This window comes from Phocoena phocoena, chromosome 14 (assembly GCF_963924675.1).
Source record: "Phocoena phocoena chromosome 14, mPhoPho1.1, whole genome shotgun sequence".
Lineage (NCBI taxonomy): Eukaryota > Metazoa > Chordata > Mammalia > Artiodactyla > Phocoenidae > Phocoena > Phocoena phocoena.
In genome coordinates, this window is record NC_089232.1 from 74,785,557 (window position 1) to 74,802,710 (window position 17,154).

At 51.1% G+C, this 17,154-nt stretch overlaps 1 protein-coding gene and 1 non-coding gene across 3 annotated transcripts; one reads left to right on the forward strand and one right to left on the reverse strand.

Moving 5' to 3' along the window:
* The first annotated feature begins 8,140 nt into the window (after positions 1–8,140).
* LOC136134259 (U6atac minor spliceosomal RNA) lies at positions 8,141–8,266 on the forward strand. The gene has a single exon (XR_010656541.1). It is a non-coding gene; the product is annotated as a U6atac minor spliceosomal RNA (small nuclear RNA).
* A 5,073-nt stretch (positions 8,267–13,339) lies between these two features.
* RHOB (ras homolog family member B) lies at positions 13,340–15,544 on the reverse strand. Of its 2 annotated transcripts, XM_065890937.1 has the most exons (2): positions 15,287–15,415; positions 14,825–15,226 (listed from the first exon to the last, which is right to left on the reverse strand). In XM_065890937.1, the coding sequence occupies exons 1-2, from the start codon at positions 15,413–15,415 to the stop codon at positions 14,825–14,827; spliced, it is 531 nt and encodes a 176-aa protein (XP_065747009.1). The 2 variants fall into 2 exon arrangements, with proteins under 2 accessions (XP_065747008.1, XP_065747009.1); XM_065890936.1 differs by having other exon boundaries at positions 13,340–15,544.
* Positions 15,545–17,154: the final 1,610 nt, after the last annotated feature.

Consider the following 17,154-nt stretch of genomic DNA (forward strand, 5'->3'; position numbering starts at 1 on the left):
ACGAACACACACACACACACACACACACACACACACACACACACACTTTTGGTACAAGTTGCCTTTGAGAGCTTAAACCGTATCTGATTCTACTTGGTATTCCTAGTACTCACCCCAGGACCTGGCACAAAGCATTGGCTAACGAAAGTGTTGGTGATAAATGATGAAATAAAAGAACGATACAGATCTTCCTCCACTTACCATGGGTTTGTGTCCCGATAAACCCATCATAAGTTGAAAATATTTTAAGTAGAAAGTGCATTTAATACACAAACCTACCAAATATCATAGCTTAGCCTAGCCCAGCTTAAACATGCTCAGACCATTTACATTAGCCTACAGTTGGGCAAAACCATCTCATGCAAAGCTTATTTTATAACAAAGTGCTGACTGTCTCACGTGATTAGTTGAATACTGTATTGAAAGTGAAGAACAGGATGGGTCTGAGTACAGGGTGGTTGTAGGTGTGTCGGCTGTTCACCCTCATGAGCGTCCGGCTGACTGCGAGCTGTGGCTGCCACTGCCCAGCCTCGTAAGAGGGTATCACTGCATATCACTAGCCCAGAAAAAACCAGAATTCAAAGTATGGTTTCTACTGAATGTGTATCACTTTTACACCATCGTAAAAGTCGAAAAAGCCAAAGTCGAAGCGAGGTAAGCCAGGGACCATCTGTACTCATAAAATCCACTGAGGTTATACTGCCAATGGACTGAAAACATAGCATGCCCTGCTCCAGCTACTGCTCAGATCTTTAACTGTGAATGTTTAGTTAATAACTAAAGTATCTTAAACTTATGTTGGAGCGAGAGCAGGGGCCTGGGGGGTTGGAGGGGACCAGGGTTCTTACTTCTGCTCCTAATGAGCTGTGTGACCTTGGGCAGCCCCCCCACCCTCCATGGACCTCAGTTTTCCATCTTTAAAATGAAGGGGTTGGGGCTTCCCTGGTGGCGCAGTGGTTGAGGGTCCGCATGCCGATGCTGCCGATGCAGGGGACATGGGTTCGTGCCCCGGTCCCGGAAGATCCCACATGCCGCGGGGCGGCTGGGCCCGTGAGCCATGGCCGCTGAGCCTGCGCGTCCGGAGCCTGTGCTCCGCAACGGGAGAGGCCACAACAGTGAGAGGCCCGCATACCGCAAAAAAAAAAAAAAAAAAAAAAAAAAAAAAAAAAAGAAGGGGTTGGACTGAATAACCTGTGGTCTCCCTCCCACTTCTGGCAGTGTATAGAAATTTAAGGGACTTCCCCAGTGGTCCAGTGGTAAAGAATCCACCTTCCAATGCTGGGGACTCCGGTTGGATCCCTGGTCAGGAAACTAAGATCCCGAATGCCGCGGGGCAAGTAAGCCCACAAGCCGCAGCTAGAGAAAAGCCCGTGTGCCTCAACTAAGACCCGAAGCAGCCAAACAAATAATTTCGTTTTTAAGTTTAAAGAAAGGAAATTTAAAACAATAGTAACTTACGGGAAAAAAATCTTAATTCTAGTAACGGCATTGACTTTGAAATTGTAAAAATCTACCTTCACAATCTTTGTTTTCTATTCATGAACTTGAATTCCCATTTTTCTGTTTTCTAAGTAGCAAACGTTAAGAAGTACTCTGGGGCAAATTTAAACGTCTGGCATGCACCTGTCCTGTTAGTGAGCCTTGACTACAGCCAGAAAAGTTCATGATAAAACAATGCCAGGGACACACACTCATGACTGCTCACTGGACAACCAGAGTATATCTGGAAACTCACCAAAGCAGCCTTTCAGGGACGTCATGAGCCTGCTGGTTCCATCCTGGGCCCTGCCCCAGGGCAGCAGGAGACAGTGGGCAACAGGGGCTGGACAGCATGGGTATGGCTCTTGGGATCCCCTTTTCAAAGCCCAGCCACCCTAACTGTCTTGTGTTCTAGGGACAGAGGGTGGCTTTTCTCAGGATCAAGTGTGACTCTTACCGGTGGCCAGCTCATCCCGCCAGACCAGCAGGTACAGATCCCTGGGACAGAAGGTGCTCTCCTGTGAAACTCTGCCACCACGTGCCTTATAAGCATGACAACTCGGTGGTGTCCCTAAGAGAAATGAGCAGGGCTCTGGGCATTGCAGGAGGGCTCCAGCCCAGCAAGAATCAAAGACCTTGAACCAGAGGGAGAGAAAAATCACCCCCACCCTGAGATGGTGCTCCAGTTGTCCGTAAACTCATTCTTAGCTAGAAGATTCCTTCGATTCACCCCTAAAGAGCTGGAAAATGATACTCTGGGGGTGCCACTCAATGTCCTCCAACCCAGGAGGCAAAATGCCCCAAATTCCTTGAAAGGGTAGGGTGGGGAGTTCCTGTTAGAACCCTACTGGTGAGGCCACTCTTTATGAAGTGTGCCGTAAAAGGGTCCGACTGGTAGGGAGAGAGTCCTCCCCATGGCAGTGACAGCACAATGGAGCGACAGGAGGCGTGAGTCACTGGCTGTGGCTGCTCTGCCACTCCCTGAGGTCACTTCAGGGCAGATGGAACAAAACAGAAACAGCTGCAGATTTGGACCAGGCAGAAAAGAGGAGACAGCACCTGAATGGCTGCCCAGAGCCCCCGTGAGCTGCCCGGAGTCCACAGGGCAAGTCAGTTTGCCAGGTGAGTGCCCAGAGCCAAAGAGTCTTCCTTGCTTCTGCCAGCCCAGGCTATGGATTGACAGTATCCTCTTCTGCGGACAGAATTGGCTACATAACTTGTGGATCCAATGCAAAATTAAAACATGGGCTCCCTGTTCAAAAATTGAGAATTTCGAGATGGCAACAGCATCACATTATCTAAGATCAGGGCTCCTCTGAGCGCTGGCTCTGTGTGACTGCACAGGTCATGTGTCATGACGCCAGCACTTTCTGCAGGGATGTTCTGATTCTGTGTATTTCCTATTGGAGCTCACCTTCATAGTCTGAGGACAAGTTAATCGTCAACACCATTTCTATCTGCTTTAAGAAAACTAAACTATAATAACTAAAGTGCCTCCATTCCGTAAATATTTATTGAGCACCTACTTCGTGCCAGGCACCCAGCAGTGAGCAAAGGCCGTGCCCGCATGGCGCTCACATTCTAGCAGGAGAAGAAGCATCTTGCTTCCGTCCCTCCCCAGACCTTTCGGACATGGCTGGCAGGCCAGCGGACTCTGAGCTATCTCCTTCATGAACCAACCGCTGGGGCAGAAAGCCATACAGTTCAATATTAAATTGTTCCTTGAATTCTTTGCACATGTGCTATTTTTGCCTCCCCAGTAGGGCCACAGCTCTTTGTCTTACACGAAAGGTCCTCACGTAGTCCGTCATTCAACAAATGTTTACTCAGCACCTGTGCCAGGCCCAGGTCTATATGCCCGGGATACAAGTCATTATAAGTAAGACACGGTCCCCATACTCTAGGAGATCCCTTTGAAAATGAATGAGAGGGACTTCCCTGGTGGTCCAGTGGCTAAGACTCCATGCTCCCAATGCAGTGGGTCCAGGTTCGATCCCTGGTCAGGGAACTAGATCCCGCATAACGCAACTAAAGATCCCACACGCAGCAACGGAGATCCCACGTGCTGCAGTGAAGACCCAGTGCAACCAAATAAATAAATAAATAAAAATAAAAATAAAATGGATAAGAAATGGTAGGAAAGGAGCAATGTGTTTTGAGCAGAAGAGGAAGATAGAGGAAGTCAGGGAAGGCAGATGACGTCTGAGCCCTGCTTTGAAGCCTTAGTGGGAACAAAACTCAGGCTTGTCTCTTCATGGGGACCTCTGCAAGGAGCACCCCTAGCTAACTCCCCTCATCCTGTTCTTCTCCAGCACCTGGGAGCACCTTCAGCAGGTCTTGCCTCCCGAGAGCTCTGCCATCTGATACTTGAATTCCCTCTGTGACGTTCTGAACTGGGGTCATCCAGCTGCGGCAAGAACATGTTCAGTGATACAGAGTTCATGACCTTTGACTCATGTTCTGACCGCTCTAGTATCTTTCTTTCTTTTGAGCCAAAATCTGCCCCTTGAACATCTCCTGTTGGTTCTTCCCTTGAAGCCCCACATAGACTGGACCAATCAACTCATTCACCCACCAGACCATCCGTGTCCCAGCCAGCATGCTAGGCATGGTCTCGGCCCTCCAGGGCTCACAGTCTGCTGGTGGCTTCTGGAATACGACGGTAAGTGTTGGGATAAGGGGAAGGCAAGGCACCAGAGAGCATGTAGGTGGGCTATCCCACCCAGTCTTGGGAGGTCAAGGGAAGGCTTCCCAAAGGAAGTGATATTTACCGCAAAGCCTACGGAGCAAACCTGTCTAGGCCCCAGAGGCACAGAGCAGCCACTACCCACGAGAAATGGAAAGACAATTACCCTTTAAATACCACGTTTATTCCCAAGACACAGATACTAGAGGATTCTAATTTTGGCAGCCCTGCCCTCTATTCTGTTTATTGAAATACTCGGATGGTGAAGGAAGCACTACCACAGAGAGCTCCTAGAGATGGGAATTTCCCCCAGGGCTCGCCCAGGCCTGGCACACAGTAGGTGTACAAACCATGTGTGTGGAATGGACCAGGCGGCCTTTGGGTGATTTCCCCCACCTGGTCCTGACGCTCTCCAGCCAGCTTTGCTGTGAAAGGCTGGTGAAGCCAGGGTAAGGGCAAAGACACAAGGGGGCGATGGGGTGGGCACCAGACCTTCGTTTTGGGAAGCAGGGGAGGGAGGGTGCGGCTTCCCACCTTCCTCCTCCCACCAGCTCTGGGCCCAGAAGCATGAGCTAGATCAAGATGGGCTTTATCACCTGAAGGCACAGCAGCTGTGTTTGAGAAGCGGCAGGAGGTCTCCCCCAGAGAGGAAGCCCAGCTCTCCTTGCGGAAGAGCTCTCGAGGGTCCTAGCCCCGAGCCCGGAGCCCATCCTACTGCTCTCACCCCAAGCCTGCTGCCTCAGCCCCTCGTTAGCTTAGCACCCTCCACCAGCCACGCACACAGGCAGGTCGCAGAGCCCATTATGATGGGGGGACCATATTAATTAGCAGGGATCAGGGGTCCAGATGTGAGCTGGATCAAATCCCACATGTAGATCTTTAGCCTGTCTGCCCTTGTGAGGGAGCCCTCAAATTTTTTCAGCAGGGCCTGACCCCATTCCTGGTAGCCCTAACTGGTTGAGTTTCTCGCTCTCTGATTCCTGGACTGCCAGGGTCTGGTGGGCTACTCCCATCATATGGGCTAGTCTAGCGCCCTTCAGAAAGCGAGTTCAGATCCAGTGTCAGTCCTGCCTCCTTGAACTCAGACGGCATTTCAGCCTTTGGCCTACTGACCAAGGAGGGGCCTCACAAATCTTAGTGTGGTTTGAAGAGGATGCGCCATAAGCCAGCTCATCCGGATGGCTGCTTCCAACCCAATCTCTGAAATTAGACCTTCCTTCCAAAAATGATAAGGCAAGTGACCATCCCTGACATCGCCTTCTACCACTGACTGCCAGAGTGCAACCTCCCCAGGCCTGGAGGTCACCAGACCACAAACCCCCAGATTTGGCCCAGACTCCTCAGAACCTGGAAGCTGGCACAGTTGAGCCGATTTAAGCATCTATTTCCAAGTCACCTGGAGAAAACCCGCCAAAGTGAGATGGGAACAAACAAGTCTCCGTTCAGCAACCGGCCCTCCTCAGGACACTAACCCAGATCCCATCAAGGTCAGGCATTACCAGGAACTCAAGTTCAAGGTCAGCTTTCTGAAAAAGCCAAAAGATGGGAAGGGTGAACAGGGAGGGATTCACATGCAAATGGGAATTTCCATGCTGTACCCCTCCTCCTGTGCTTCTATCCCTGACGATACAATTTTTGTTGTTGTTCTTATTTAATGAGAAAGTAAAAAAACAAACAAAATTGGAGCTAACTCTGAACAAAGACCTCTGCTCCAGTCTAATCCCGCAGTCTAATTCAGCTGGGCTCCTACCTCCGTGCCAGGAGAACCAGTTTGCCCAGACTTAAAGCACTTACTGTACCAGCTCACTTGTGGTAAGCTTGGTAAATCTCCTGCAGAAATAAAGCTGTGGGCTCTTGCTGTCAGAGGCGCTGTGATCAGATGATCAAGTCTCCTCATTTCTTTGTTTTCCCTTTCATGGTGGGGTGTGGGGTCTGCCGGTTTTGCTGAGCTGCATAACAGGCAGGGACTCTCTTTCTCGGGTTACAAATGCAACAGCTGAGCCCTGGGTCTTGCACGCACAGGACCCACGGCTGGATCTTTCTAGCATACGTTTCTCCATCACTTAGAGGTTGTCAGCATTTTTCCTGGTATTTGCTTCGCCTGGAGAAATTGCTGATTCTCCTTCGCTCTGTGGCCACGTCAGCAAGGGGAGGGTGTGCAGGCTCTGCTGGGCTCTGCGCCCTGTCCACCCTGCTCCTCCCTATGTGTCACTGGGTCAACAGACTGGTATAGCGCCCGTACAACCTCTGCTGAGGACACATGAGCACCGTGTTTCTAGGAAGAAAGCCTGCTGCTCCCCAGACCCCACAGCCTTCCCTTTGGCACTCAGATGGCTCAGATTCTACCACCACATCCTCTGGGACCGGCACAGTGGGCACTTCTTCCCTGAGTGCGAAATTCATCCTATGCAACCCTGAGAATCTCCAGTTTATCAATGACCCTCTGAACTCGAGCTTTTATTCAGTAACTTAGTAGTTACTAAGTACCTACCACGTGTCAGACCCCGCGCTGGATGCTAGGGCTTTAAAAATGAGTATAATGTGATACCCTGAGGAGCTTACAGTTGAAAAAGCCCCTGACAAACAAAAGAGTGGTTATTACTATACGCTCACTTATCCAGTAAAGTTTATTCCACCTCTACTTGTGCCTGAGGTGCTAAGATGAGTCCAACAGAGGGAAGGGAATCAAGATTTATTGAGGACTTAGAATGAGCTGGGTCTGTGCTGAGTACTTGGTTTGATCTTGTTTAATCTTCAGAATTATTTCCATCGTACAAATAAAGAACCTGAGGCAGTGGAGAGTAAAAATAATTGGATCAAGAATGTCCAGACAGTGAAGGACAGAGTGAGGGCTGCTGCCTGTAAGCCTTGATTTTCCCACCACGCACACTGCCTTTACTGCAGGTGACAAAGATGAACAATACAGGGGGAGAAGTGACGTGACAGAATGGGGGACACATCTGCACTGCTCCACCCCTGTTCCTTTTTCTTGAGGTCTCCGGCAAACTCCCAGAGCTGCAATTTCTTCCCACACCCGTGATTTCTTCCCACACCCAGCTGAGGATGAGAGGGTTACACTCGCCCAGAGTCGGGCCTCTTCTGCACCCCACTCATGGTAGTGCTGGGCCTTCTGAATTCCCTCGGCTAACTGGTGAGCCTGCTTACTAGTTGGTCACTAGGTCATGGACGGAGGTTGGATCCTATCAGCCTGCTAGAGAATTCGTGGCATTTTAAGCCCGATTAGCACTCTTTTTCCCTTTGAATTGTTTATGCCTTCACTGCATTTCAGATTTGTTCTTTCCGATTTGGCAGGTAACCAACTATACAGTCTGTAATTTCTACCATTACCCATGAAGTAAAAACTTTGAACAATTCTCCCTTGGCACAGATAAGAACAATTTCAGAGATCCCGGGCTGGCTCATTTACGTTCGTGTTTTCTTATGCGTGTAGGCTGGATCTCCATTTGGCCTACAGTGCTCGACTTTCTTGGAGGAAATCTGTAGCCACAAAATTGCTCAACCAAGAGGAAGAGGATGGATGGACAGAACGTCCCATTTACAGAGCCAGCCTGGTTATGCGACCAGATCTCACACTTTCCCATATTTGGCCGCTACGCCCAAGTGTGTATTTTACAAGTGACTTTTTTTAGCACGCATATAAATAATACTTTTTATTCTGTCAGAGTCCCATTTATAAGCTCTCCAGAATTAAATAGCACATGCATTCCTGCATTCCTCTTAGGTGCCTCCAGAAGGTTTCGATTGTTTATCCAAAGGTTAAACAAGTTCTGGAATCAAATGAAATCAATCATTAACAAAGTGATGAGAAACTTGCTTCTGGGAACATTTGTTTCTTCCCTTTTCAGGATTGAAGGGAGAAGAAAAATAGCTCCAAATGACAGCCAGAGGACAGAGGTCACACAGAGTGATAAAAACCCAAAGCCTAGTTGCATAGCCCTTAGAATTGTGCTTTCAGTGTTGTATGAAAGGAGAGAAGGTTAGAACTCCCCTTGACAAGGATGGAAGAGGCCCTTGGGACTGACAACACACATATGATTAAGGCACTGCCACCTACTTTGTGGCATCTAACTACTGCTTTGTGAATTGGGAGATTGGGATTGACATACATACACTATTGATACTATGTATAAAATACATAACTAATGAGAACCTGCTGAAGGACACAGGGAACTCTACACAATGCTCTGTGGTGACCTAAACGGGAAGGAAATCCAAAAACGAGGGGATCTGTGTCTACGTAGAGCAGATACGCTTTGCTGGACAGTAGAAACTAACACAACATTGTAAAGCAACTCTACTCCGATAAAAATTTAGAAAATATATATATATAAAGAGATCCTGAAAAGAAAGAAAAAGAGAAGAAAAGAATTGTGCTTTTGGATCATGGTTTCTAAAACGAAAAACATGGCCCATTGTACCAGGCTCCCAACCCAGAAGCTAAAACTGCCCAGCTTCCTCTGATGCTCGAAGCTCAGCCCCGGCATCGACAAACCGCTGAGCACTGCTAGTCCCCCAGGTGACCCTGCAGAGGGTGGCCTGCAGCCCCAGAAATGTGCTTCCACTGCCTGCTCATCTCAGGATCACTGGGAGGACTTCCCCAGAGATCTCTCCGGGCCTGAGTACCTTGTGATTTCGGCAGGGGTGGGGTCCAGAGAAGGCTTTCCCTCAGCTGGTGTTGTCAGCGCCCAAAGCCTGGCCTCACAGGAGCACTTTCTTAACTTCCCTGGACTCAGCCCCTGCGCCATAAACAGCTGGTTACTTGTCATTGCTGTGTCACACGTAGCTCATGTCAAAACAGAGTGATTTACCTGCTTGATTCCGAGCATGCAGTATCGGAGGACTGTTGGACCCTCCATGCAGCCCAGTCTTTTTTTTCTTTTTTTTTTTGTGGTACGCGGGCCTCTCACTGTTGCGGCCTCTCCCGTTGCGGAGCACAGGCTCCGGACGCGCAGGCTCAGCGGCCACGGCTCACGGGCGCAGCCGCTCCGCGGCATGTGGGATCTTCCCGGACCGGGGCGTGAACCCGTGTCCCCTGCCTCGGCAGGCGGACTCTCAACAACTGCGCCACCAGGGAAGCCCCTCACTGATCTTTGACCTCTGGCTTTCCCCTCTCCATCCAATCCATCCTCCACACTGCATTCAGGGTGATTTTTCTCAAATCATCATCCCACCACATATGTAAGTTTGTTGTGCTGGAGCCAGACTGCCTGGGTTTCCAAATCCATATGAGTTTTGTGACCCTGAGCAAGTTATCCAACCTCTTACAGCTCAGTTTCCTCATCAGTAATTGAGAATAATAGCACTGACCTCAAAGTCATCATGGACGATTGTGGTAGGCAGCTTCGAAAATGGCTCCAACGACCCCACCTTCTGCCATGAATGCCCTTGGGTAATGCCCTCCCATTGAGTGTGGGCTGGACCCCGTTACTTGCTTCTAATAAAAAGAATACAGCAAAAGCAATGGGATGTTACTTCCAAGATTAAGTTAGGAAAGATTTTGACTTCTGCCTTGCCCACACTGTCTCTCTCTGGCTCTTCTCTCTCGTTTGCTGTGATGAAGCAAGCTTCCATGTTGGACTGCCCAACGGAGAGGCCCACGTGGCAAGGAGCTCAAAGGAGGCCTTGGCCAGTGAGGAACTGGATCCTACCAGCAACCATATGAGTGGGCTGGGGAGCAGACCCTTCCCCAGTCAAGCCTGGAGATCGATCGAGCCGCAGCCAACACCTTGACTACAGTTTCAGGAGAGACCCTGAGCCAGAGGACTCAGCTAAGGGGTGCCTGGATTCCTGACTCACAGAAATGGTGAAGAAATAAATGTTCTAAACCACTAAGTTTGGGGATAATTTGTTAGACAATGATAGATAATTAATACACACATAAAACAATACAGATGGAGAGCTTAGAACAGTGCCTGATGCCTACATTAGCTGTTGTCATCATCATATTATTACTTGTGCAGACACACATAGAGATTGAAAGCTCTGTGAGGGGAGGGACCATGCCTGCCTATTTGTCTACTGAGTCCCAAGCTCCTAGCACAGTGCCAGGCACAGAGTCCTTTAGTCAACAATAAATATTTGGAAGGAATGAACTGGGGTCCTCTAGCCAGCTCTTACCTCCCAGCCCAGGAAAGGGGCTGCTAAGAGTTGAAGGAGCTGCCTGAGTACCCACTTTCTCCCCCCAGCTAGAAGATGGACCAAGTAAAGTGGCTAAGGTCTTTTCCCCAACAAGCTGGAGTACGAGGTCCCTTTGTGGTGTCACAGCCTCCTTGAGCCCAGGCTGCATGTTTCCCAGGAACACAGTTATCACAAAGCTAGCCCTTGTGTCTGCCCCCCATCCCTGGGAGGCACAGAGAAAACAATGAAACCGTCATCACCAACCTTCTCCCCCGGCCTGTGTGTGAACAGGGAGGGCCAGGGAGAGGCTGTTTGACTTGGCTGGGTAACATCATTTTTCTTGACTGAAGAAATGTATACCAGAAGGGCTACAAGTAGAAGGTAGTTCTCACCCAAGAGAGCTTTATTCCCCAGAGGCCAGGCCCCACAGTAATATAAAGAAGCTGTATCTTTCATCTGCACATCGCCCACTCCTGCTTTAAGACTTAGGTCAAATGTCTCCTCTTCCATGGCACCCTCCCCACCTTCCCCTGGGCTCCTGTTGTGCCCTGGGCCTAACGCCCCCATTTGAGCATGCTCAGTGAATGCATTCCCGGAACTGCCGGGCCCACCAGGGCAAGGATTGTGTCCTGTTTGCTTTTGTATCCCTCGTCCCAGCGGAGTGTTGTTGCGTTCTGAATTCGGAATGGCAGAAAGAAGTCTCTAGAAGGGCATTAAACACCCTGTTGCACAAGAATGTGGAGAAGAGAAGATAGGGGTTATGTATGGGTCATCCTGGGAGGGAAATTCTCTGAAAGTGCTGTGCTCTTTAAGGTAGGGCAGTCGGGACTACAGGGCACTACACCCTCAGCCTCGGGAATGTGATTTACTTTCCTGCTGAAATGACCTCCCTCCTCTGTGCAATGACATGAACTCTCCTTTATTCTAAGCCAGTGGTTCTCGAAGTGTGGTCCCCAGACCAGCAGCATCAGCATCACTTGGTCCCCACCCCGGACATACTGATCAGAGACTCTGGAAGCTAGGCCCAGCCATCTGTGTTTTAACCAGCCCTCCATGTGATTCTAATGCATGCTTAAGTTTGAAAACCACTGTTCTAAGTACACTGAAACACATGTGAAAAAGACCCTAGAAATACAGTCCAGATTGATTTCAAATTAAGATTAAACAAGAACCCAAGCCAATGCCCCTTGCTACGAAATGCCCAGGATCAATGAAACACCCCACTATTCTCCACGAAACCATTCAACAGGCAATTAAATGAACTCAGCACATTTATTTTAAATGTGCAAAATGAATTTTCATATCCTAAGAGTAACACCAGATGTTTTACCTCTTTTTTCCTAATTGATTTTCCAGCCTACAGCAATTCATCTTTATATTTTCCAGTAGGATCTAATGCGGCAAGAAGAGTGTGTTCCGGCAGGATTATTAAATGCCATGCATTTTAAAACAAGCATAACCCAGGCTGCCATGTGTCACCTGGCTTGTTGTCGTCCTAAAATTAGAAAAAAAAAAAAAGGCAGCTATAGGTACCAGGCAGATTTGAGCAGGCAGAAAACCCAGAAAAGGCCCTTTCGGGGGCTGGGACTCCAGGCTCTTGGCTGGTTGCAAAGCTGAGTACTGGGCATTGAGCCCAAGCTTGAGCTCTTCACAGAGTCCTGCACTCCCTGGTACCAAAGGATTTGCAAGCTGTAAAACTTGCAAATCAACATTTTGTTTTTCTGTGGAAATTTTTGCCTTTAAAATGAAGAAGAAAAAGTAGGCTGAGGGCTAGAGGTGAGGCCAGGAGCTGAGGAAAGGATGAGGCAGTGGCCTAGAGAAGCCAACCTGGGTGGACCCTCTCCTTGCTCTGTGCCTGGAGCTGCCCAGACAATTCCCCTCTGTCGGCCAATGAGCCTGGCTGTGCAGGAGGCCCTGTTAATGTTTTGTTTTGTTTTGTTTTGTTTTTTAAGTGGGTGAAAAGTCACCAGCAACCAGGCTTGCCTCACTCAACAAAAGCTCTTGGGAGTCTAGGGAAAGACAGGGAAACGGAAGCCTCAAGTTTTAAAGCAAAGGGATTCAAAAGGGGCCTTCTCTGCTTCTGCCTGAAGGAGGTGAGCTGGCGGGGGTGGGGGGGGCGGGGGGCGGGGGTGGGCAGTGGCAGCAGGCAACTAAGGGCTAGAAACCCAGAAAGTGTTGATTCCAAAAACAAAAACCACGTCTTCGGTAGTTGGGAGAGGTTGGCAGTATCTGCTACCTTTCCTCGAAGCTGCTGAGGCTGGCAGATTTGAGCCATCATACCTGTAGCGGGACTTTAATACGGTCTCTGAAGATAAATCTGCCTGTCTGGTTCTGGGACCCACTGCAGCAGGCTGTCTGAAATTAGAGCCCATCATGATTCCACGTCAAAGTGTGCCTGCCCCAACTTTCAATAACAGCCACCCAAAGCCTCGTGTTCTGTCTGTAATGCGGCCACTCCTGGCACTTAAAATAAAGCATTTTAGGCTACATATAGACCTTCAGATGAAACTTCAACGATAGAAGAATCAGCTTCTGATCTGGGCTCTCCCCAGCTTCCACCCAGGAGCTCAGGCCAGAGATAACACCCTACAATCGTGGGGTTATTGTGTAACCCCACGAGGATCTGAAGGGAACCCAGGAACCAGTCTTTTGGACAGAGAGTCTGGTCCCACACCGGTGATTAACAACAACAAAAAAGTCATCTAAATTTTAAATAACACCTTTCCAAGTTTCAAAGAATAGGCATCAAAGGCCCCATAATAGACTTCGACACAAGTGCTTAAGACATACAAACAGTACATGTTAGGTCAAAGGTTTGGGCACTGGGTGCCGGGGTAACCTCCGGGACTGGGACGGGAGGAACCTGGTCCCCCATGGCCACGCAACCCCACACGTCCTCGAAGGGATTTCATCCCCATTTCTTACAAACACTGTGAGGGAAACTGAGTTGGTGGGACCTCCACTGCAGAATTCTGCCCTTGCCCCCAAATTCACAAGAATATTTTTACACATTATTAAACCACAGGAGCCATTTTATAAATGTCATCATCATAGTCTTTTAATATTTTACATAAAAAAACTGTATACACAGCTTATAGAACTTTTATGTAAACATCATAAGCTCACCACTTTGTCATTTGTCAGTTTATTTAAAAAATAAAAAACAAGACAACAATTTAGTAGAAGTACCACTGGATGGGGAAGGGAGGGGGAGAAAAGAGACACTAGGGGCAGGTTTACTCTCTGTACAGAGATGCAGAGAAAATTTCACACAGCTTTAGAGACTGACTTGTGGGGGTTAAAAAAAAAGGTTTTAGATAGGCTCTAACACTTGTTACTGCCCTTTCTCAAAAGAGTGCGCATACCTGCACAAATAAAATCGCAAAACAGAACAGTGTTGCCACTTTTTTCAAAAGAAAAAAAATTAGTGGTTTTTTTCTTCTTTTTTTTAAAAGTCATCATTTTTTTAAAAACATCAGAAGTAGATGAGGTTACAGTGTACAAGTGTGGTCAGAATGCTACTGTCTTATGCAAATGACAAGTGCATTAAATGTCAAACAATGAAACAATTGTGCAAAGAATTCTTCCACCTCCCCCCAAAAAAACCACCCATGTTTTAGCCTTTAAATAAATCAAATAACATCAGTTTCTTGGACTGAACGATTTTCACTTGTAGGACAGGCACAAAGTTCGCTTATGGCAAAAACGACCTGCAGCACACTTTCCCTCCTCCTGCCTGTGTCTGGTGAGGGGGTTCGCGGGGGGGGGGGGGGGGGGCGGGGGGGGGCTGGCCCGCAGGAGCCATGAGTCTAGAAGCTGTGTCCTCTCATCCCCAAGTCGGCTGCAAACGTCTTCCCAGGGTTTGGAAAGATGGCCAAGTCTTGTTCGTGCTGGGATGGACGCCTGACCCAGGCTGGGCCGGAGCTGTTCCAGCGCCCCGTCACTCCACCCACCACCACCATTAAATAACACCATCCTACCTCCGAAAATAAAATTATATCTATATTTATATAACACCCCATCCTCCCCAGCCCTCCCCTCCCGCAGTTCCCGAGGTCTATGTTACAGACAGGGGATAGCAGGCGCTCGCTGGTTATGGACGAACATCTGATGGGGCGCGGCCGCACCCCGGTGCCAAGCTTGTCTCCGGGAGGCAGAGGCGGGCATGGGGTGAAAACCCGGCGGCGGGGAGTCGAACATACACACAGCCACACACTCTGAAGAGGCTTGACTCTTCCCTAAAGGGTGGTCAGGGGACCCTTGGCACTCAGCGGGGCGGCCAGGCCTGTGCAACACAGCCGGACGCACAGACACTTGGAAAGCAGGCGCCCGGTGCCTACCACGCGGATTCCCGGCGCCAGAGCCTCAGCCGCCGGGCCACGTCGGCCGGGGCTGAAGGCAGACACCAGGCAGTCCGGTGGGGTCCTTGGGGCACGCGGGTCTCCCCTTCCCCGGGCTCGTGGGGGCTGGGCCCGGGAGGGGGAGGCGCGCCGGCAGGGGAAGGCGGGGCGGGCGCGGCCCTCATAGCACCTTGCAGCAGTTGATGCAGCCGTTCTGGGAGCCGTAGCGCTTCTGCAGCGCGGCGCGCGTGGCCGTCTCGAAGACCTCGCGCACGCCCTCCTTGGTCTTGGCCGAGCACTCGAGGTAGTCGTAGGCTTGGATGCGCACGGCCATGGCACGGCCGTCATCCGTGCGCACCGGTTCCTGCTTCATGCGCGCCAGCTCTGTGCGGACGTGCTCGTCGCTGCGTAGGTCTTTCTTGTTGGCCACCAGGATGATGGGCACATTAGGACAGAAGTGCTTCACCTCGGGCACCCACTTCTCGGGGATGTTCTCCAGCGAATCCGGGCTGTCCACCGAGAAGCACATGAGGATCACGTCGGTGTCCGGGTAGGAGAGTGGCCGCAGGCGGTCGTAGTCCTCCTGGCCCGCCGTGTCCCACAGCGCCAGCTCCACCTGCTTGCCGTCCACCTCGATGTCGGCCACATAGTTCTCGAAGACGGTGGGCACGTACACCTCGGGGAACTCGTCCTTACTGAACACGATCAGCAGGCACGTCTTGCCGCACGCGCCGTCGCCCACCACCACCAGCTTCTTACGGATGGCCGCCATGAGCGGGCCGGGCCCGGGCAGCAGGAGGGGGCCCGCGAACGCCTCGCTGCCGTCCCGCTCGCCGCTCACTGCTCACCTCGGGCTGCGCGCTGGGGGAAAGGGTTGCTAGCTGCACCCAGGCCCCGGGGTGGCGCGTTCTCTCTCTGTGTTCGGGCTGCCGCGGCGGGGTAGGTGGGGGCGCCGGGGCATAGGGCGCGCCGTGCGTCTCCGCGCTGCTCCGGAGCGGTAGCCGCTCGCCTCGTCCCGGGCCTGGGGTCGGCGCCTTTGTGCGCAAAAAGTGGCTAGAGCAGCGGACCCGGCCTAGCTCCCTCCCGGGTCTCTCTAGGCCTCAGCAAATGTACAAGAGAACACACGAGTGCAGCCAGACTGCGGTGGCAGATGCGGGCTGCGGCCCCAGCGCCCGCTATTTAAAGAGTTCGGCGACTTTCTTAATATAGCCGCCCAATGGGAAGCAAGCCGACTGAGCTCATCGCTGCGGAGCTTGGCTCTGATTGGCCGTCCGCTGCAGCCCAGGGGCGGGGCCGGGCGAGCTTGATTGACGGCCCAGACCGCCGGGCTGGGAGAGGCGGCGACTGGGGAGTCTTAACGCCGCGGCGGCTGGCCCTGCGAGGCTCGGGCGGCACCTGGGTTCCCGTCTTCGCCGCAGCTTGTGCGCGCGAAGCGGGAGGGCTGGAGCTAGCTGCCCGGAGCTCGCGGAGCCTGGACGAGCGGTTACGGGAGAGGCGGCACTTTGCGGGCCGTTGATGACTCCCTCCCACTCAAAATTGCCCCCTTGCTTCTCAAACTCCCAGCGGGTGGTCGGACCTGTGGGGGAGGGAGCGGCTCCTTTAATGCGGTTTTGTTTTTAAATACACACACACGCACACGCACACACACAGAGGCACACATATAAACACACACACGTTTGATTCCAAGCAAGGTTGTCGGGGTTTTTTGTTTTTAATTCAGAAGCGGCCCCTCCCTTGGTCGAGTCCGCCGCCCCCATCCCTCCACCCGGTACTCCCCCTGAGCCCGGGGTTTGGATCTCCGAGAGGGTGGCTGTAAGTTGGGTAGGCCTGGGCCCAGGCTCTGGCTCTAACAAGTCCTGCCTCCTAACCCCTTCTCGGCACCCAGCCTAGGTCCCTAGGTGAAGATTGGGGGAAGGGGGGGCAGTGAAAAGCGAAGGTCGAGGCTGGTTGCAGAACTTCAGGTCCACTTGGAGGAAGTTACCAGGCAGAAAAAGGCAGACTCAGCCCTGGTTTGGCAGGATTAATTAGGATCCTGGTCATAAGGTAGAGAACTGTCTGGAGTAAATAGTACAATAAAATCCAGCCACCCCACACCCCATTGGGCAAGAATAGGCTGCGGCCCCAGGGAGTGGGAGGAGAAACTTGCAGGCTGGGACACAGCAAATCAGTGTGTGGTGGGGTGCTAGATCCCTAGTCTTCTGCTCCCACCAGGACTTAATTCATCTATTCCTTGATTTCTGCAGGAGATGACACCTATGTCTGAGCTAGAAGAACCTAAGCCAATGGATCTCAATGGACAGAAGAGGTGGGAAGGGGGAGGGAGGGAGGGAGGGAGAATCTCCCGGGAAGGAGGAACAGCTTGAACAAAAGCAGAGATGTGGGAAAGAGTAGGACAAGTTCTAGGAACAGGGAATATCTTAGTGTGGCTGCCCTCGATGGAGAGAGAGAGAGGTGAAACTCAGGATGGAGGCCAGTCATGGAGGAACCAACTACCCAGGTTGGGCCATATCT